General features: G+C 40.5%; 1 protein-coding gene across 1 annotated transcript in view; it reads left to right on the top strand.

Moving 5' to 3' along the window:
* KIF7 (kinesin family member 7) overlaps positions 1 to 18,343 on the top strand; it is a 30,066-nt gene extending 11,723 nt beyond the window's left edge. The window contains exons 7-19 of the mRNA XM_075273297.1: positions 2,820 to 3,038; positions 5,075 to 5,286; positions 7,356 to 7,474; positions 8,699 to 8,854; positions 10,984 to 11,186; positions 11,665 to 11,862; positions 12,175 to 12,300; positions 12,563 to 12,739; positions 14,244 to 14,459; positions 15,063 to 15,269; positions 16,625 to 16,823; positions 17,427 to 17,591; positions 17,677 to 18,343. Of these exons, the coding sequence (XP_075129398.1) occupies positions 2,820 to 3,038; positions 5,075 to 5,286; positions 7,356 to 7,474; positions 8,699 to 8,854; positions 10,984 to 11,186; positions 11,665 to 11,862; positions 12,175 to 12,300; positions 12,563 to 12,739; positions 14,244 to 14,459; positions 15,063 to 15,269; positions 16,625 to 16,823; positions 17,427 to 17,591; positions 17,677 to 18,077 (2,598 nt within the window). The 3' untranslated portion in view covers positions 18,078 to 18,343. The remainder of the gene's footprint in view (positions 1 to 2,819; positions 3,039 to 5,074; positions 5,287 to 7,355; positions 7,475 to 8,698; positions 8,855 to 10,983; positions 11,187 to 11,664; positions 11,863 to 12,174; positions 12,301 to 12,562; positions 12,740 to 14,243; positions 14,460 to 15,062; positions 15,270 to 16,624; positions 16,824 to 17,426; positions 17,592 to 17,676) is intronic.
* The last annotated feature ends 4,343 nt before the right edge of the window (positions 18,344 to 22,686 follow it).

Below are 22,686 nucleotides of genomic sequence, written 5' to 3'. Positions count from 1 at the left end.
CAGTTAGCTGGTCTGGGACATTCAGGTGTTTAACACAATGCCAAGGAGAAAAGCTATCCACAATGAACTTTGAGAAATAATTCTTGCTGCCCATTTAAGAAATGTTATAAGTCCATTTCCATACAGTTTGTTGTCCATCATACTACATTGAGTAAGATTATTTACAAGTGGAAAACATGTAAGATGTTCCCAGGAGTAGACTTCCCAGAAAATTCACCCCAAGGTCAGATCGTGCTATACTCAGAGAAACTGCAGAAATCCCAAGAGCTACATCGAAGACTCTATTCAAGTTCATGACAGTACAATTAGAAGACTGAACATGACGACTTGTTTGGAAGGGTTGCTAGGAGAAAGCTTCATCTTTCTAAAAAAATGGCAGCACGGATTAAGTTTGCCAAATTGCATCTGAACAAACCACAAGACTTCTGGAACAATGTCCTTTAGATAAGACAAGTCCAAAGTGGAGATGTTTTGGTGTTTGCCAATGTTGGTACTGTGCATTATGGCCAAACACAGCATGCTAGATTAATCCAGCTGTCAGGCACCGTGGTGGAGGATTGATGACAGGTTCTGGGATCGAATCAACCATGACCTCTGTATACCAAAGTATTCCTGAGTGTAGTCATTTATCCAAAAGCTAAAGCTTAACCAGTACTGGGTCATGCAACAGGACAATAATCCTATGCACTCTAGCAAATCTACAAGAGAATGGCTGAAAAAGAAAAGAATCAAGGTTATGCAAATGCCCAGTCAAAGTCCAGACCTCACCCAAACTGAAATGCTGTGACTGGACCTTAAAGGGGTTGTCCCACAGCAAGGATTCTATCTATGCTGCTAGTTTATGTGGATATAAGACTTTTTCTAAATACATTGCTTTATCAAAATTGCTTTGTTTGGCCGCTATCTTAATTTATTCACTTCATTGTTTACATGCGTTTCTATGACCAGAGCCCCAGACCACAGACTTATCTGCTCAGTCCCAGTGACTAGCTGCCTGCTCTCAGGGGGGGAGGGAGCAGCTCTGAGCTGTGTATGTCTGACAAGCAACGGAGCTCCAATATGCTGAGAAAACCAGGAAGTGAAGCGAGCACAGAGCCTGCAGGCTGCAGAACAAGAGTTATGGGAATATCCCTTTAAGAGAACTCTGCATAAATGAATGTCCACAAATCTCAATAAAGAAGTGAGCCAAGATTCCTCTAGAATAATGTGACGGTCTTATCTAGAAAACCAATAGGTCAATTTATTGCTGCTAAAGTTAATTGTACAAGGTATTGGTTTGTGGGGTGTGCTTACTTTTTCACCTATGAGGTTTCCATTTTTGTTAAAGGGAGTCTATCAAATACCCCAAGCATTTTTATCTGCCACTACTATACTACAGAGCACAGGACAGTGATAAACAAACCTTTACATACATTACTTCACCGGGACCAGACCTCAGGCTCTACCTGCTTAAAGGGATTCTATCATTACAATCCTGTTTTTAGCTAAACCCACGTAGGAATAGCCTTAAGAAAGGCTATTCTTCCCCCTGCCTTCAGATGTCTTCTCTGCGCCGCCATTCCTTAGATATTTCCCAGTTTTCGTCCATATGCTAATTAGTTTTTCTCAGCACTAGAGGCAGTCCCCTTCACTCAAACAGCATTGGGGGCGTCCCCTGTGCTGCGAGAAAACTATCCAGCACTGCTTTCTTCTGTTTGCCGCCTCTTCTTTCTTGTTCGGCCACAGGAAAATGGCTGACTGCATTTAGGGGGCACTTCTTAAGGCCTTTTTCAAATCTGTAGTGGCATCAGGCATCTTCTTCGGAGTGACCTGCTGGGGGAGTAGCATATCAACAAGGGATAGGAATCGACAAGCTGATTAGAAGAGCTAGCTCTATCCTGGGGAGTCCCCTGGACCCAGTGGAGGTGGTGGGCGACAGAAGGATACTGTCTGTGGTGAGCTCCATGCTGGAGAATAACTCCCACCCCATGTATGACCGTGATAGCAATGGGAAGTACTATCAGTGACCGACTGCTTCACCCCAAGTGTGAGAAGGAACGCTATCGGAGGTCCTTCCTCCCCACTGGGGTTAGACTGTACAACCAACAGCGGGCTAAGCTTAGATCACTCCATACAGAGAGCTGAAAGATCTGTAAGTTCTGATATCCCTTCTACTATTTTTTTACCCGTATCTTCTTATTTGTACCTTCCGTCTCTGCAATGCCTTTACCATGGAGCTTTTGTATTTTTTTTATTATTATTGTATTATCTATGCTGCTGTAACACACTGAATTTCCCCATGGTGGACTATTAAAGGAAAATCTATCTACCTAGACCTCCTTCCTCCCCTCCCCCCCCCCCCCCCCTCACCACCTCTTGCAGTTGATTCTCAGGCCAGAGGGGTCTTCTGGATCCGAATGCCCACCCTGAGAACAATAGTGGCCTCATATACATATCTATTCAAAGTTATTTTTCTTTGAATCTACAAAAATAACATGCATAACAAAGCGATGTTGTTTATCACTGTGATGTACTGTGTAACATGTGATAGACTCCCTTTACATAAATAATGTGATTTGTCATGTGTTGTTGTTCAAGACCTTCTTGGGACCAGATGTATTTTTTTTTTATGTTCTGAAACGTTTTTCTCATGACTGTTGGAAATTCATCTGGTGTTGTAGTGTTCAGAACTACAGTAGGTCAACATTTCATTTCCCTCATTATTTTTCTTTTATTTTTTTGTGCTATTGGATTAGATCTGGATATCTGTGTTAATTCCAAACTTCAGTCAGTATAATTGTTTTTTTATAGTTTTACATTTCCATCTCTGACCTGTTTAGAGCGATAAGCTGCAGGAGAGGCAGGATGAAATTACCAAGCTGCAGGCTCACCTAGAGAAGGTGCAGCCTGGCCTGTCCGTCATGGCTCTGCTAGAAGATGTACACTTACTGCAGATTGGAGCAAGACCAAGTACAGCTCCTCTGGTTACAAAGCCTTCGCTCACAAAGGGTCGCAATGAATTTCTATTCAGCAAATGTTCACAAGCCACTCATAAGAAGGTATGTACTATGTACCAGCAGTGCTGACTTTCTTTAATTGTGTAGGTAAAGCTTATTCTTTTTGCTTTAAGGCTAAGGCCCCACGTTGCAAAAACGCAGCTTTTTTAGTTGTAGTTTTGCAGTTTTTTGAGCCAAGAATGTCTAAAAAAAGGAATGGGAAATATATAGGAAGTTATTATACTTCTACCTTCTGCTCACTCCACTTTTGGCTTTGGCTTAAAGATGACCTTTCATCAGATTGGGCACATGCAGTGTTATATACTGCTGGAAAGCTGACAGTGTGCTGAATTCAGCGCGCTATCGGCTTTCCTGATCTGTGCCCGGTGTAAAGCACTATCGGTCCCGGGACCGTAGCGCTTTACAGTCAGAAGGGCGTTTCTGACACTTAGCCAGGAACGTCCTTCTGCCCAGCAGCGCCTATCGCGCTGTGCTGTGGAGCGGGGAGGAACTCCCCCCTCCCGCTCCTGATAATACTCGTCTATGGACGAGCTGTGTGAGCAGAGGGAGGGGGCGTTCCTCCCCGCTCCACAGTACAGCGCGATAGGCGCTGCTGGGCAGAAGGGCGTCCCTGGCTAAGTGTAAAAACACAACAAAATCTGCAGCAAAAAAGCTGCGTTTACACAACGTGGGGCTTTAGCCTAAATTAGCTTTCCCAACATTGGAAAGGACTATGTTGCAGATAGGTGAGGCCTGAGTCCTGGGACAAGCTGAAGTTCATCACGCCACTATCTTCCGCTGTCGTATTAAAGTAAATGGAACAAGGGTCCACCTTTCTAACCACTGCTCCATTCAAACTGGGACCAAAACACCCCTATTCCTGTGATTGGTGGGAGTCCCATTGGATGGAATAGTAATATAGCACAGTATAATAATACATACTACACCAGTACAGTAGCTATATAATACAGTAAGTTGTTTATAAGAGAACTTAAGTTAGTTTTTGTTTTTCCAGGAATCTTTTTCAAGTGGTTTTTCAGCCCCAAATATATTTTTCATACTCGTGACTTATCCACAAGATAGATGAATAGGGTGAGCTCTGTGGGGCTTCTCTGGTCACACGCTGTTCTGGTACCTGGAGGCTGCCTGATCATGTGATCGGTGCAGGTCAGGGTGTTGGACACCCACAGATCGCGTCATCATTATGAAAACTCCCATTTGTGGCCAGAAATTTCCTCAATAATGAGTTGGCATGATTTGTCATACATTCTGTATGTGATCCTGTCTCCATAATGGATGTTGATAGGCAGTTGGTGCTTATTTGTAGCCAAGATCTTCCCTCTTTGCCTCTGCTGTGAGGTATTTGTTGATGGATTGGCTAGTAACATGCCTTATATTTTTGTCCTGTAGACTTTTGACAATACAGGTAGTATGGAAGAAGTGGGAACGTTCCATGTGGCTGACTTGGTCATATGGTGCATCTTGTGGGTTGGTTATTGACCAGATGGAAAGTGCAAGTATGGCCAATGCATTCATCTCCAAGTTCTCTGCTTCAGGTTGGGTCGTGTTTGGAGGAAGAGTCCTCTGTGCAGGCCAGTCTTGTGATGGTGGTCTTTGACTTCTCCACCAATTTTTTTTTTTTTATCATTATCGCTCCTTTTATGGGCAAACCTGTCCCTTGTTCTGTGCACTATAGGACAGTCCTCCCTCCTCTTCCCGATGTTGGTTGTCTATCTTTTACATAACTTAAAACTAAATGGCTTGAAAATGACTGAATAGTTTTACACTCTCAGCTATTGGAATATCTTAAAGGTAGGCTATCGATGTACAGGCCTTTAAAAAAAAAAAAAATGTAGTTACGGTCTACATCCTCTATTATGGAGGTTTTAAATCTTTTTACATTACAAAATACATTACATTAGATTTATATGTTCAACTTAATAAAAAAAATTGTGCTAAGCTCACCCTAAAGACAGCAGAAATTTAAAGTTTTATCAATATGGTTTTATCACATTTTTTTAGAAAGCGGTAAATCTCAGAGGTCTCCCTTTTTGTGGCACAATTTATTCTAGTACGTGATTTTTTTTTTTTTTTTCCAGATTTCAGAAAGTGTTGCTTCTTTGTCTAAGGAGCTTACAAGGAATTTTCAGACTGGAACCCAGAAGCTTGTGTCCAGCATGGAGGAGGCAGACATGGTGCTGCACAGACACTTCAGCGAGGACTCTGATCACTCAGGACAGTCAGAAGAAGATGACACAAACGAGAATAATGAGTCTGAGAGGGAATCTAACAAGTCACTCCTTCACATCAGGTAACTTTCCTTTCTCTTCATATTTCTTGTGTTCTATAGTGAGTATTCTGTTTGCTCTTTTTTTTTCTTTTTTTTCTTTAAATCTATTTTTTCCATATGATTTCCAGGTATGTTGTGATCCCATGACTGTTCAGTTCACTAACCCATCAACAGTTTATTTAATTGACCTCTTTTTAATGGTGGTCCAAGGGATAGGCCATCAATGATATTTCTTGGAAAACCCTTGTAGGCTAAGGCCCCACATTATGGAAACAGCATTTTTATTGCAGATTTACTGCAGTTTTTTTTTTTTTTTACAAAATGAGGCTAGGTTCACATCTGCACTCCGTTTGGGGGGGTCCACTTGGGGAGATTAGGAAACCTGCAGACCACTTAGACTATAATGGAGTCTGCGTGGTTTCCATTAGGTTTCCGCCCGCAGCGCTTTTCTCTCCGCATTTTTCATGCGGAGAGGGGAATGGAATCCTTGTACGGGGTAAGAGCGCAGATGTGAACTGAGACTCTGGCTATAGAAAAATGCAGTGAAATCTGCAACAAAAACCCTGCGTTTCGATAAAGTGGAGCCTTAGCCTTAATGAGTAGAGCTAAACCAAAAGAACTTCAGACATACACCAAATTATTACTGTATAGTTTTGAGTCAAGGTCAAGAACTGCTCAGGTCACAACTGTTTCTTTACTAACATTGGTATATGTATGGCCTAAACTGTAGCTATGACATTGGAAGCTAAAACAATAAATATTCTAGTAATAGAAGATCTTCTTACACTTAAAGGATAACGTTCAGCTCAAGTAATGAAAAAGACATAATAGAAAAAAAGTTATATGTTCAGTTTCCTTCCCAAAGCCTTATTGTAGATTCACACAAAGTTTTTTTGGCTATTGAAAAAATCTGTTTCCAGAAATGGAAAGCCGTTTTTGGTGCAGTGTGTTTTTTTTTTGTTGCAGTTTTTGGCAGTTTTTTTCCCTCTTACTGTTTCCACTTTCAAAAACTGCGTCCAATAACCCATTATGTTTTTTCCCACCTCGCATTCATTTCTATCAGGTTTGCAAGGTGGAATCTCCCTGAAGGTCTTGAGTCTCTTGCATGTGTATTTCTGCTGCAGTGTGCCATTGCATGCTGTGATTTCATGGCTTATATGTGACTGCTTCCAATCCTTGAAGCCTTTCAATGACCATTGAGAACCCGTATTCTCAGACACCGGTAGTTTTGTGGAAAGTTTTCCATCTGAAGGCTTTTTATATGGTTCATCACTCGGCAGTGTAATCCTCTGAGTTTGTGTGTCCTACGTCTTCGTCATGGCTGCAACCATGCATGGATTTATATTTCATTATTTATATGGCACTGTTATTTATATAACATATTGTGCAGCGCTGTACAGAGATTTTGCTGTTGCCTTCAGGTAGGAAAAGTGGATTCATGTGAAACAAATATGATTAGTTTTCTAACTTTCATGTCATTATTTTGTCTTTCCATGCAGATTTTAGAAGGAAGGGAATAGTATGAATCCTGTGACTGTTTGATATACTGTACTTTTACTGTAACTACGTGCAGTACTGTATAGATTAAACATAATTTTAAAGTAGATTTTTTTTTTTTTTGTTCAACTTTCTACTTGCATTCTAATTCCATTCACACAGATTCTCTATTATATACCGTATGTTGAAACGTTACAAGCTTTAAGTATTTTAGGAAACCAAATACTGCAGAAAGCCCATTTTCTATATAAAACCCACCTCATCAAGCAGCTGATCTCCATGTTCTTGCTCATAATATCCTCCGAACCAGTGATATATGTTGAATGCAATGGTAATTAGACAGCACCAAGAGTTCTAACATATTCCATCAATTTTTGTTTTTGGTTTTGGTTTTTCTTTTATAAGGGATTTGCAGGAAAAGTAAGAGCCTCTAGATGGAGTTTGGCATTAAGGTTCCTTTGTGGGGTAATTTTATTAATCTCTTCTAGTAGTAGTAGTTTGGCTTGAGTAGGGAACTTACAGAAGCAGTAGGTTATTGTGTGTTAAATAATTTTTTTCATTTTTTGACTTGTCTCCTGTTTTTCTCATTGTAGGCCTAAAAAGCACTCCAAAGCAGAAAATGTTACTTCATCACAAAATCGGAGGTATCCAACACCTGTTGAGGACAGTGAGGATGAGGAGGAGACATTACAAGATAGAAGCTCATCTGGATGTAAGTAATATTATGTATTTATATGTCTTGTTCATACTCTGGGTCAATAAGAAATGTCTTATTGGCATCCATAGAATCACTTTGTGGGAATATGTAACCAAACACACACAGGATCATATTTAAATGGATTGTCCAGGATAAATTGATATCTCTAAACTAAACTAAACACCTCCCACCCACGTCTGAGCAATGGCGGCGGAGTGCCGGCATCCACAGTATCCAGCACTCCAGCTCTATTGCGCAGACATGGGCATCTGGTAGACATCAGCAAGAGGAGGTGCTGGCCGCCCAGAAGAAGTACAGTCAGAAGGTACCAGGAGCTCACAGAGAAACCAAGAAATCACATAAAATACTACTAAATTGGGATGCACTTACTAGCTCCCATAGAGAAGGCAGGAAAGATTTATTACGGTCTCTGCCTTCCCGATCACTGTGCACACAGCACTCAATGAGCGCACTATACACCGTTATGAGAGCCACCATGATGCAGCTCCTCTCTGACCCAGCAGTCATGTGATCTGCTAGGATTGGAGGTTGTTTTTGCTGCTGGGTCCTACAGGGCCCAGATCAGCTCTGCAGTCATAGGCAGGAGGCTGTATTCCAGAAATCAGCCCCCCCTTCATCAAAAAAATATTGTTAAGATTCCCCCATTATGACCTTATGAGGACACAGTGTAAAAAAAGAGATAAAGCAAGAAGCAAAACAGAAAAATTAAAGTAAAATAATGGGAAAAAAAACAACACTAAAACGCCTATATCACAGCTTCTAGCCCCACTCCCGACAACACAATACAAAATTAAAATTACCGTAGCGGAGAGGAAAAACTATTTTAAAAAGTTTTTAGTAGCACAGTTTGCTATTAAATTACAAAAAAACACCTAAAAGTGAAAAACAGACACGTTTTCCCTCCTCTTTTGTTTATACTTTCCCAGGTATAAAAAAAAAAATTAAAACACATGCAAAAATAAAAACATCACATAAATAAAGCCCTATGTGTCACCGAAAGAAGACGCAGTAATTAGTTGATTAACGTAAATGATAAAAATGTTACAGCCCTCAAAACCGCACATACAAAAAACCTGATAATGTGTCCGGTTCTGATCCAGAAATGTGTCCGGTACGGAAGTGGTTAAGTTCCTGTAATCTTCACTTTAGCCACTTTGTAGATAAGTCAGTGTAGTCAAAGTGACTGAATAGTTGTTTTAACCTCTTTGTGATTCCCAGCTCAATGTAAGAGGAGAGAACACTATGTACCAAAAGAGAGTCCTAGTCCAGGAAAGGACTCCAAATGGAGATTGCGTCAGGCCCAGCAGAAGATTCGGGAGCTCGCTATCAACATCCGCATGAAAGAAGAGCTTATTAAAGAGCTGGTTAAAACTGGTAAGATTTAGGCTTTACTTATTAAATGCACTCAGTCCGGTAGTTTGAAAGCCTGAAGAACAGCCTGTCCCTCCAGTACTGGCAGTCAGTGCTGTACATTCTGTAGTATGTAAGACTGGTTACGTATTTTCACATTTTAATTGCATGGTTCAATCCAAAAACACAGTCATCCATCCTTTTGGATAAATTTGCTAGGTTTCTGTGTAGTTCAGACTGCCCAACACGACGTTCTCAGTTTCTACACATGACAAGTACTCATTATCAAATTGACGTCAGTAAAGAAAGAAACCATTTTTGCCGTCATACAGCACAGATTACCGTCACATTTGTTGCTTGCTTGTGTAAAATGTAATCCCATCTTTACTGGTTACCCTTCTCCAGCTAAAGGACTCTTCAAAACTCTTGGCAGGCAGACATTTTTTTTGTAAGTACTTTCAAGGAGAGGATAAACCTCTACAAACCTCCTGGTCCTGTTAATGCATGTGAAGAGGGCACAAGCTAAACCTCTGCACAACGTTTAATAGAAGGTGCCAACACAGAGCGGATTTTTACTTCTTTTCCAATACTCACATGCTGGAACATTGCTTACCGCCATATTTTTAAAATATATATCATTTGTCGTAAAGTTTACAGCAGGTACTTGATGGCTATATAAATGGAAGGCGTGCTATGTGAATGAAAGATAACTAGTTGTGTTACTTATGGCTCACCAATGAGATGATTTCGAGAATTAACTATCAGTTTATACAGAACCTTTATGTCCTCTTAAACTAGGCTACTTTTTAAGGTGCAAGCAGATCATATAGTTATAGTGATTGCCAGCCGCATGCCATTGATGGCCTATTACACAGTCCAGTCACATTAATGTGACCACCTGTCAAAATCCAGAATAACCACCTTTGGCGGAGCGGACCGCTGCGAGACGTGCAGGAAGAAAGGGGATGTTGTGATAATGTTCACTGGGATGTTGAGCCATGCTGACTCCAGTGCCGTGGCCAGCTGCGCTAGGTTACGCAGTTGAGCATCCATGGAGTGAACAACCTGATCGAGGTGGTCCCACAAATTCTCAGTTAGGTTCAAGTCTGGGGAATTTGCTGGCCAAGGGAGTATAGTAAACTCATCCTGGTGCTCCTCGAACCACGTACGTACATTGCAAGCTTTATGACACGTCGCATGGTCCTGCTGGTAGATGCCATCATCCTGAGGAAAAACATTTCACATGTAGGGGTGAACGTGGTCCGCAAGGATAGATTCATACTGGTGTTGATCCACAATGATGAGTACACCCAAATGGCTGATGACGCGTGCCTTCTGCCATTGGTTATTTAACGTTGACATCAAAAGTAGGCGGTGGTCACATTAATATGACTGCACAGTGTATCATAGATTGTCAGTAACAGATCAGCAAGGGTCCAACTCCTGGCATGTGACCCGTTTGCTGTTTCTACAGTGCACCAGAACTAGCACAGCAAGTAGCATCCGGGGAAGTCTCATTCATGTCAAGGCCAGGTCAACAATTGTATACTGCTGGACAACCCCATTAACAAATACTAGGCTCCTAATCTCTATCAAATGTACAAAGGCCCATTAATGGGTCACAAGTTAGGCTCAGCAGAGGACCCTCTGGTGGACATTTCCAACCTTGCGAATAGGGTTATGGCAATGATGTAGAACTGGTAGAATGCTATAACATCACTGCATTCATTTTGCCTTAAGCTTCATTGCTGATCATGTAATGTGATAAAAGCTTTACTAAAATATTCACATAGCACACGATTGGAAGCCCTTTTAGCAACAAAATCCAAGATTATATTTTATGTGAGGAAAGTGGTCATCAAGCTTTCATGTATATGATATTTGGAATATCCAGCATGCTTTCCACTGTCATTTTGCTGGATAACTGTAATAGGTGGACGGGGTATACAATCAGATCTGTTGAGACATCCACATGTAGTCCAGATAAGTGAGAGAATCATACTACAGATTTGATGGACTTCACCCCTGCAGCTAATCCTTCAAAGCTTTATTCACCTTCACTGTTTTATTCTAAGAGTTGACCACTGCTGCAGTTAGATCAACAATGCCATAACGTTTTTGATATGTTGGATTTACTTTATATGTTGTGACAGGAAGAGAAGCTCAAGCCATGAATAAGCAGTATTGTATGAAGATATCTGAGCTGGAGACTGAGGCAGAACAGGCTCGGATGGAGGTTAGCGAGAACCAGCGCCAACTGCAGGAACTCGAAGGGAAAGAGACTCGAGATCCAGTAGAAAAATGTAAACTGCAAGAGTGCCGCAAGAAGATCGCAGCTGCTGAGAGTAAAGTGCAGGTGAGATACTTTATCATAATGTTACTTCATTAATAACATATTATACATCCTCAGTTTACAAGGGGCTGAAATGCTGCAGAATTTCGGTTAGGAAAATGTATAGTGTTTTACAGTAAAGTGGATAAGATTTTAAGAAATCCTATCCACACACTGTAGGAAAAAAACCTGCACAGACTATATGTAGAAATTGACCTACAGAATATGATTTTTGCTTTATGGCCTTTTTACGTGGCTGTGCTTGTGCATATGTTTCTCACATAGACATTGCCAAGTGACAGTTTACTTGTGCCCTGAGAATGGGGGGTCTGGGACCCTGAAAAGAATCACCTCGGCATAGGCCATGTGGCATTTAACATCTTAAAATGTTCTTTTATTCTTTGATTTATAATTTTTCTTGTTCCCTATTATGTAAATTAGAACTCATGCTTGGATACTTGGAATTAACATGTAACCTAAACCTCCTTATTTATTTCTACAGGTTCTTAAAGAAAAGAAACAAGCCACAGAAAAGTTGGCTTCACTCTCTGTCCAAAGCGTGAAGCGTGTTGAAGAGCTTGAGAAAAACATCCTGCAGATGAAACAGCAGCAAGGACAGTTACAAAAGAAGCTGAAAGAAGAGACCGATCAGAAGCGGCGACTTGAGAGCGAGATGCAGAAAAGGAGGCACAGAGTCAAGGTGACTGTATTAATTTGCATGGCGACACATAAACATCTCTTTAATAGCAGTCATTTAGCCGAGAACCTATATTGATAAGGGTTCAGAAAACCTCTCCTTAATCTGCACAACATACTGCTGACATCTGCAAGGCAGACACAGTGTATTTGTTCCTATTAATCACTACAAAATGCAAAGTTATCTTTGTTTCTTTTCTCAAAGGGTCCAGTTTCCTTGTTGTGGTAAGAAATGCAAAGTGGGCCTAGAAAAGCCCAGCAGGGGGTTAGTAAGGTAGGAGTCCAATTAACAAAAGATTGCCTGCCTTGTCTTTAGGAGCTGGAGTTGAAGCATGAACAGCAACAAAAGATACTGAGGATCAAAACGGAGGAAATTGCAGCTTTTCAAAGGAAAAGAAGAAGTGGGAGCAATGGATCAGTTATCAGTCTGGAGCAGCAGCAGGTAGGCTGAGCGGATTTCATGCTGTCTGTTAGAACAGAGCTTGCCTCATCCCAAGGGGCAATGTAATTGTTCAGTCATCTCCGAATAGATTGGCTTACTTATCTGTGCGCTCTCTCTCTATTTTTGTGAATGTGAAGTAAAATAATCTTTTTGTTGTTGGCTTCAATATTTTAACCATCAGTAAAATGGCTCAGAAATCTCTTTTTAGCATCCTCGTCTTCCAGGACATATGTCATCTCTCTCTCTCCTTTGTTGTTGATAGAAAATTGAAGAGCAGAAGAAATGGCTGGACAGCGAAATTGATAAGGTACTTGAGCAGCGCCGTGCCTTGGATGAGTTAGAAGAGGAGCTCAAGAAAAGAGAAGGTATATTGATTAAAAGAGAAGCACTTCTACAGGAGAAAAACGATTTGGAGATCAAAAGGCTTCGATCCAGCCAGGTGAGACTTTGCATTATTTGGATCAGGACATTCAGCATGTTTGTTTGCTGTTTGAATAGAACTGATACGTAGGCTTTGTTCTTGACATTAATGGAGAACTGAGCACGCTCTTATTAACTATGCTAATGATTGACTGTCAAGACATTAGCCAAGTATGAATAGGCACTTGGGAACCTTCACAAATCTAGAAATGAAAGTGCTTCAGAAGAAGGAAGATGTTACATAGCACTTAATTATGGTTTATTATGGAAAAAGTTCCAGCATTAAAAAAAAATTCAGAATTTACATAAGGCAGATTTGTTGCAGAAATTAGTGCTGGAAAACCCTTCCTGTACATGTAGGGACAGATGTCAGGGACTATTGCGAAACTTTGTGGCAAATCTGCTGTATATGTTACAGGAATATTCTCATCTTGGTCAAACCTGATTGATATTGGAATGTGGGACTCCTTTTCCCACCCATGAGGTTGAGAGTTATGAAATTGGCGAAAGGCAGCTGCCTTATATTTCTGTAACTCTCATAGAGGTAAATAGAAGTTACAAAAACAGTGTAACAGAACATGCTACGCTGTTTCCCTAAGTTTAGGAGTCATAGAAATAGGGTAGCTCATTGTGCAGCTACACTGTTGCTGTAACTCCATTTACCACCTCAAAGTGACAGAGACACAGAGCTATTCCCATCTCAGTCATGGTAGGCACGTTAGGGGTACCATGGTAAACAGCTTTTTCTTCTCCAGGTTAATCTTATTCTAAAATGTTTCTAATCCACTGCAAATATTAAAGCAATATGCCCACTAATCTCTGGTGCTCACACAGCCCCCATTTCTGTTTTGTTCCGCTTGTAAGGGTATGTTCACATACGCATTCAGCGTGTGAACATTACGCGCAGCTAGCCACGACGGGATGCCGGTGCAGTGGACCAGCATTCCGCTCTGGATTAGGCAGTTTAACAGGCCTAATTGGGAGGGAGCCTCGCGCCACGGATACCACGGCTGCTTGAGCTGCAGAATCCGTGGCAAGAAGTGTCATCTCGCTTCTTTTTTCCGCTACTAACAAGCAAAAAAAAAAAAAAAAAAAGAAGCAAGCGACTCCCATTGAAGTCAATGGGAGCTGGTTTTGGCTGCGGATTCCGCATCAAAATCCGCTGCCAAAAAACTCTGAGTTTATGTGAGTAATGTAACTGGTCCTTCTCCCTTCGCTGGAGGAGCTCCACACATGGATGGAGGAAGGGGGGAACCCTGACAGGGAGGTGTTGCTAAATCCAAGCAACAAGAAACTGTTTTACCTTATCACTCTTTCATATCTGGTCAAATCTGAAGCATATTCTTGTCTGAGGGGAAAGTTTATCACAGATTGCATGTACCTAAAGGTATTGGTAATACAATAATAGTTTGCTAATGTGCCAAAAATATGTTCTACAATAAGAAATATAACATGCTAATTTTAATGCATTGTGCTTTATAACAAATGTTCTAATTTTCAATGGTCTGCTCTGCAACTTCTAGGCCTTGAGCAATGATATTGTCAGAGTGTCTAGCCGCATTGAGGATTTGGAGAAGGAGTTGTCAGAAAAGAATGGACAGCTTCGCCAGGGCAGTGGTAATGACCAACAGCGTATTCGAGATGAAATCAATAACCTGAGACAAGAGAAAGAGCTGCTGTTAAAGCAGAGGGTGGACATAGATGAAAAGCTGCGCCAAGGAAACCTACTTTCTGCTGAGGTGATTCTCTTCAGTATATGTTCTGTTTGAGGTTTTTTTTCTTTTTTTTTTTTTTAAATATAGATTGTGAACCCCATATAGGGATCACAATGTACAATTTTTTTCCCCCTATCAGTATGTCTTTGTAGAATGGGAGGAAATCCATGCAAACACGGGGAGAACATACAAACTCCTTGCAGATGGTTCTGTTGAGTTTGTTGCCCTCATAGTTTGGTTTCTGTTGACAGACTCCCTATCAGTCCAGTCCTCCTGATAGGATTAACTGAATTCAATGGTATTTTTCCTTTGTGTGTCAGTGCCTCAGTCGCTTTTCTTGTCATTATGTAAATTGTCTCTTTCTAACAATGAGAGCATTGCTGTTGCTCCAAAGAGGTAACCAGCAATACCGTTGTTTCTCCAAATACCTTGTTTGCATATTCAAAAAGAAAGACCGTTTCTCAGCAATCCATTTTCCATTGCATCCGAACAAGCAAATGCAAGGCGTTTGACACATTTACCACAAAAACATTAATTCCCCCCATAACTAGTTCTAAGAGATGACCTGATGCTAGTCATTCACTGTTCAGTTCTGTGTAGTGACTCCTCTGACTTCTCCCTGTTTAGGAAGAGAGAATCCTCTTCCAGCTGGATGAGGCCATAGAAGCTCTTGATGCTGCGATTGAATACAAGAATGAATCCATTACTCGCAGACAGCGGGTACTCCGTGCCTCTGCCAGCCTACTCTCTCAGTGTGAAATGAACCTCATGGCAAAGCTTAGTTATCTGTCATCTTCAGAAACTCGGGCTCTCCTCTGTAAATATTTTGACAAGGTATGCATTCCTGTCTATTGAAGGCGTGTTTGACTGTGTTTCATAGAAAAAAGAATGTAAGTGGAATGCAGATCTCCCCATCCAGTGCTGCATCTCTTTATACAGTACTTTCTGCAACTATACAGGCTATGCTTAGGGTAAATGCTCAGTATGTGGTCGGTGATAGTCTGTATACCTGTTAGAAGCTAAAACTATATCTTTCCACTGACATGTTACATAATCATTAGCTTGGAGCACTGAATTTAATCTTTCATACTGATTTAGTGGTTTGGTATCATTCAGGTTGTAGCGAAGCACAGAAGGTTTTTAAGTCAGCTTTGGCTTTAAGAATTTTGTAGCAACAAAACCTTTAGCAATTGTATCTTTTCTCATATTTTTAGCTAACCAACAACTTTTCAGTCATTAAAGGGGCTATTCCAGCCATCCAGCCTCCGTCTTGCTTCCGCTGATGGTGAAGAGGTGGGAGACATTAGCTTGTTAATGGAGTCTTCATAGAAGTGAATGGAGAAAGCTGTGCAGGATGATGAAGGGGGGGGGGGAGGGTCAAGTGAACCATATTTTCAAGATAGATTCAGGCATTTATCAGACTTTCATGGTATATTCCATAAGTATAGTCCATGCCTTTTTAACTATAGGCAACACGTAGCACAATGTAATATCTCCCACAATATCATGTGTTCCATATGGCAGAGAATCTCTTCCTGTAATGAAGTATATATTCCAAAAAAATAATTAGTTTAAGTGACTTGGTTCGGGGGGATGGAATAAGAGATATTGAGGTGGAAATCCCTTTAAAGTGGCTCAGCTAAGACCAGCGATTGTTATTTTATAACCACATAGGAACCCCTGAAACTTGTTCACCCACCTGTGTAACTCCTAATGTAACACCTCCCTTCAGGATACTTTGTGTTACAGAGTGGATGAAGTGTTCTGTAATACTTACCCAGTGCTATTATTTGGTGAAGATATGTTTACTGCTTTGGAAATCTTCTTTGAGCCTAGAAGAAAATGCTGGTTTAGGGCTCATTCACATAACAGGATTCATCGGCTCCATAGACTTAGAATGGTTCTATTCACATGACCTTTGTTTTAATTGTCCATGTGAATTATCATTGAAAAAAGAGAACAAGCTATTTTGTGGTTTGATTTCATGGATCCATCAATAGATTAATGTCTATGAAGGATTGTGAATTCTGATTACCTTTGGTTGTACACTCTGCCATGAATAAAGTACTTTTCACGGCCTAGTACCCAGCGCTACCGTGTGAATGTAGCTGTAGGCCAAGACAATTACCATACGCAAAGCAAATATCAGCAAAGTTTTCTTAGTCTTGGTAAAATTCTGTTTTCTACAGGTAGTTACACTGCGGGAGGAGGAGCATAAATTACAGATTTCCTTCTCAGAACTGGAAATGAAGTTGGAGGAGCAGCATCGCCTGATATACTGGCTTGAGGTTGCATTGGAACGACAGCGACTAGAAATGGACCGCCAACTTACCTTGCAGCAGAAGGAGCATGAGCGCAACATTCAACTCCTGCTGAAACAGTGTCAAGGTGCCATGCTGGAGACACTGAACCTTTATTATACAGTGCATTTATGAACTACTGCGTAATGTTACATGGAAGTTTTTTCTGTTTACGTAGCTAATAAGGCCATTGTCTTCATGGATGAATCCACATATCAGCTGCACTACTGTGTTCTCACATATGTTGCGTACAATTAGAGATGAGCGAGTTTCGAATAGCACGCATCCATAGGAATGAATGGAAGCGTCCGACACGCAGACTTTGCTGGCAGCCGGCCGCTTAACCCCCTGCGTGCTGGCTGTGTCCATTCATTCCTATGGGTGCCTGCTATTCGAAACGGGAGAACTTTGGGGGTTGGGGAGGACAGACCTGGAAAAAGTAGGCTTGGAAATTAACCTCATGAGGACACGCTGATGGTTAAAGGGAGTTTCATGCTTTTTTATTCATATGCAAATGAAAGTAAACATTAAAATAGTTTTATCTGGGAATCTCTTTCTAAGACCGAAGCCCAAGCAAGATGAGGCTTCGGTCTAGTGGCTTTTGCGTCTAGTGATGCAGTCTATTGTAGAGGATTTCTTTATGTTGTTTTCTTTAGGAAAGATCTAATATAAACTATATTTATCTTTTCAGACCAAATGGGTGAGGGAATAGCTGGAAGCAAGAGACAATATGAAGGTATAATACAGAAGCTTGAGAAGGAACTTAGCTGGTATATGTGGGCACATCAGGAGCTCAGTCAAAGGCTAAACAAAATGGCTGTTCCTTCCCTGAATCCTCAAGGAATTCATGGAAAAGGTTAGAGATTTCTTGAAGCTTGACAAGACATTTGATGTTCATGGCATGCCTACTCATGTGTTGCTGTTTTCTTCATTGACTGTAGGTGATGGAAGAACACTCCCCATTGGCACAGATAGACAAGTCTCCTTAGCCGGCTCAACAGAAGAGCAAAGTAGCAATGTTGCTGTAGACTTAAATATTCAGCCTTCTGCTCCGGACCGAATCCAAAGGCCTAGGGAAGATTTGATACATGTGCCATTACCTCCCACATGGAGACGTTCCTCTCTTCCTTCTGAAGAGCAACCTGCCCTTGAGGATCTTAGGCATCGAGAAACTGTGATTGAAACAATGAACCCCAGAGTGGTACAGCCAAGTGAAGCTGTTTGCCAGAGACCTGTTATGTACCATCCCAAATCTCGGAGAGATGTCCGGAGAAGTAACATAAGTGTTATGCCCTTCATGTCTAATGTTGAGATGATTGATGTCCGGAAGAACCCACTGTAGACGTGGGCAGGTGTAGATTGACTTTGGTTTCTTAAGTGTAAAGATACGCACTACAGTAGGGTATACAGTATAGAGACCTACAAATTGCATTAAACCACTCAATTAGTGTGGAGAGATTGTTTAGCATTACATAAATGTATAAGACCCCAGCTATAACGGTACAGTTCTTATAGCCTGATAAGTTAATCATTACAAGCTTTTTACATGGGCAGAAGAACTGGTTGGTGCAATTTACAAGGCATGTATGGTATTACCTGTGGCAGTAGGTTACGTCTTTTCTCCTGTTTTAATCTGTTAACATGAGTAGTCCCTTCTGTTTTGCAGCCTCTTGGGTAGTTCCATAATATGCATTTTAGCTACAATCTGATTAGTTTGTAACCAAAGTTTACCCTACTTTTTAAATTGCAACTACTATTTTCTAAAACTTTTGACATGCCATAAGTTTCGATCATTGAGTACCTGCATGCTGTGACCTCCACCAGAAGCAGTCAGTCGAGCCCCTTCATTTCTGGTCTGTTCTCCTATATGTTCTGAGGAAGTGAAGTCTGAATTTTACAGACTTTGTATTAGCCAGTACTCTGCTTTGTCCACTTTCTGAATAGAGCTCAGCAGAGCTGATCAGAAAGGAAGGGGCACAGGTCTGAGCTGAAGATTCCTGCCTATTCCTTTTAGTGACCGTGGGCTTCTCAGTGCACAGACACGCACCCTTTAAAACTTCAGATATCACTATAGCATGAACAAAAGTTTTCTAAAATGACATTTTTTGGCTCTGTAATATCACTTTCATCTTCCCTGTAGAAAACTTTAACCCTTTCCTGCTTTTATTAAAGGGTACCTCTAATTATAAAACAACTTTTCATAAATAACTAGTACAAGAAACTTTGTAATCTATCTTATTAAAGAAACATGGTTCCTTTTCCATTTAGCTATGTTGAGTTACTTTTTGCATAGAAGTCTATGGAGAGTAGGAGGATAGGGTGCCAAAAAACACTCTTATCTGCAGTTACTAAACTTTGCTACACGGTAAGGGAGCTCTCTGACACTGTTGTATCTGCAAGAAAAGAGTCTACAATTGCACAGAACAAGGTAATAAATCAATTAGCAGCCTTACCCTCTCCACTCCATAGACTTCTGTGTGTGAGCTGAATATAGAGAGGATTCTGTGTTTAATAAAGGAGGAAAACAGCCTTATAAGTGGATAAGGGAACAGGTTTCTTTAAAAAATATATTACATCAATTCTTATTTCCTGTATTATTTATTTGTAATTGGAGGCACACTTTAAGATTAAGGCCTCATGTAGCGAGCTGCATCCAAAAAGCGCTGTAGAAGAGACTGTGGTGGAAACGCATCATGGTTTTTTCCCCGCAGCACTTTTCACAGAAAGGCCACAGTATTCCTCTGAAGATTCTCTGCCCCTATAATTCCTATATAGAAAATACCAGTGTAGGTAGGTGTAATTGACATGCTGCGATTTGCAAAAACACTTGCATTTTTGAAATCACAGGGCTTCTGCTGCAGATTTTTTTTCTGCAGTGTGTGGTTAGGATTAGCTAGAATCCCATCCACTTTGCAATTTCTGTAATACGTGGCTTTTTTTGAATATTGGCAACATGGGGCCCTGGCCTATAGGGGTTTTTCGGCCCTAAATGGAGTTTAGATATGGATGACTTATCCACAGGATATCAATAGTTGCAAACAAATCACATACTGATGATCTATTCTTTGGATAGGTTGTGAAACCTCAACTTGGGTCCAGAAAATCCATTTAAATTAGTTGTCTGAGACCCCATGTGTTTTAAATATTGATGACCTATCCACAAGAGAGATCATCAGCATCTGTCTATTTAAAATTATGGCTGCAAATCCTATCCTGATGTCGCAAACTAGGAATGATATAATGGTCAGTGGTGCTGTAAGATAGTCTTTAGACCCACGGTCAAGAAGGGACTTGCAGCCTTAAAGGGGTTGGCCACTTTCAGACCAATATTGATAAACAAATGTACAAAAAAAAGAGATACAATTTTCCAATATACTTTCTGTATCAATTCCTCACAGTTTTCTAGATTTCTGCTTGCTGTCATTCATTCTGTTACTTCTAGTAGATAAAACTCTGACCATGGTCATGTGATATACGGTCCATGGTCATGTGATTTACGGTCCATGGTCATGTGATGAGTACACAGGTGCTGCTCGTTACAGTCACAGCACAATATTCAGACACCTGCCTGGTAATCAGCTGTGCACCTGTGTGTACATCACATGACCATGGACCGCAAATCACATGACCATGGTCAGACTTTTATCCACTAGAAGTAACAGAATGAATGACAACAAGCAGAGATCTAGAAAGCCGTGAGGAATTGATACAGAAAGTATATTGGAAAATTGTATATCTTTTTATTGTACATTTGTTTGTCAATATTGGTCTGAAAGTGGCCGACCCCATTAATGCAAAAGCATTATGGCCACATGAACGTGACTTTACTCTAGACTGCCCCCCATACCCTTGCAGTAGGAGTGCATATGTTTAGTACCTGCACTTAATGCAGTTCTTTCAGTGGGAGCTCCTGCATCTTACGCAGAGGATGCAAAATAGATATCAGGGGACCTCTTTAATACCTTTAGCTTTGATACCAGAATATCACAGGTACAGTATAAATTGAATGTGTTGTCTGTGTTATTACATCTCAAGCAGACTTTTTTTTTCTTGATCCAGTGTTTAAAGGGAACCTGTCAGGGTAGTTTAGTGTCCTAATCGCCCTGCTGGGTTCCCATTAAGACAGTGCCTTATACCACAATACGTCTTGGTTAATGTGTTGGCCTCATTATAGTTCAGTTAACGCATTGTTTACCTCTAATTTGTGTAGTAGACACACACTTTAATGGGTTTATACAGGTTCCAAAAATGATCTGCAAATATATCCACAGCAGTCCTTAATACTCACTGTTCACTTGTGCAGACGTTGCTTCATTTTACTTGTTCCCTGTATCACTGTTATTTAGATGATGAAGTGAATCTGTGGACAAACTACATATCCCATGATTCATCTGCCTGCTCTCACTCTCTGTGTCCCCCTAATTTCTCCAACCTCTCCTGCACAGAAATCATAATAAATCACTCCCATATCTGAGGTCACATATCACTGTGATTTTTTGTTCGCTAGCTCACTCCCCACTGTGAGCAACAAATACAGAGAGTGAAAGCAGGCATATAATCATGGTAGATGTAGTTTGTCCACATGTTCACAGTATGAAAATAAGTGACTCGGGTAAAATAAAGCCAAGCAAAAGCTGCATAAGGAGAACAGTGAGTATTTAACCCTTCTGTGGATGTATATACAGATCATTTTTAGGAGATGATAACCCCTTTAATTTCAACTTTATGAAAAGCACTAAAATCTATACATAATGTATTATACAGATCTTTCCTGGCTATGCAGCAGTTGTAGTTTGTGTACATATGTATTTTTTACTTTTGTACATAATTTTCTATTTTTTGTAATTTTGTACTACATTAAACTACAGTTTACATATTTGAGTGGTGTCATTTTGCAGACGTACATAAGGAGGACCTCACCGGGAAAGGAACTGCAGATTTGGTTGGTGAAAAAGCAAATCAAGTTATCTAGACATAGTGAAAAAACCTAAGAGAAAACTCCCAATAATCAGAAACACATTATATTGGCGTAATGAAAGGGTATACTTTCCATTAGTTAGTGCATTTCATGCTAACATATAATACACATTCGTTTTGATGGTGCAACATTATAAAGACATAATCCCTACTAGTCATAAGGGTGTTTTAATAATGTGACAGTGGGACAAAGTGTCAGCTTATGGGATCCCAATTGCTGAGGGAAGACATGGCAGTAGGTATTAAGTTTTCCATTTTTGAAAAACGCAGCATGAGAGTTTTATCTGCGTAAATGTTCATTTTCCCTATAGATTTATTAAGGGAAGAAAAAAATGCAATGAAAAAAACCGTGAAAAAAAAAAACTGTATTTCTGCTGTGTTCTGCAATGTGGGGGCTAAGGCCACATGTAGTGGACTGCAGGAAAAACTGGAGCGTAAACACAATGCAGTTTTTCCTGCAGCGTTTTTCGCACAAAGTCAGTAGACTTGGCTGGGACAAATTTTTCTGCCAGGGTGCAATCCTAGTGTGGTTAAAAAGGATAAAGCTATACAGAAGAACATACTGAGATTCTGTGTGATGGCTCCGACCTCTTCCAGTAATCTGTTAGGAGGAAACTGAGCAAGTGTGAATAGTGTTGTCTCACTAGTGCTCTGCACATGTGTTGTGGGTGGGGGAGGGTGAACAGGAACAACTGCTTTATATATTATTACTACACAACTGTAAATGAATATCTTGGCACATTGTACATTGGTGGGAATTTTAAAACATTTTAATAACTGCCTGGTTAGAATGCCACAAACACGTGAGCTTCACGTACTGCCAAAACTTAGTGACATTGAAATCCTGTGTATAATGTTATGGTACTTCCCAATAACACCCTTAATACTGACTTTTAAATACATTTCCACTTTAATACTTCTGTTTTATGAATTTTGCATGCAAGTTATGACTTTCAGAAATATTAAAAAATTTT

This window comes from Leptodactylus fuscus, chromosome 5 (genome assembly GCF_031893055.1).
Source record: "Leptodactylus fuscus isolate aLepFus1 chromosome 5, aLepFus1.hap2, whole genome shotgun sequence".
Lineage (NCBI taxonomy): Eukaryota > Metazoa > Chordata > Amphibia > Anura > Leptodactylidae > Leptodactylus > Leptodactylus fuscus.
Note: the sequence above shows the minus strand (reverse complement) of the source record. Positions and strands in the feature narration are given on the sequence as shown.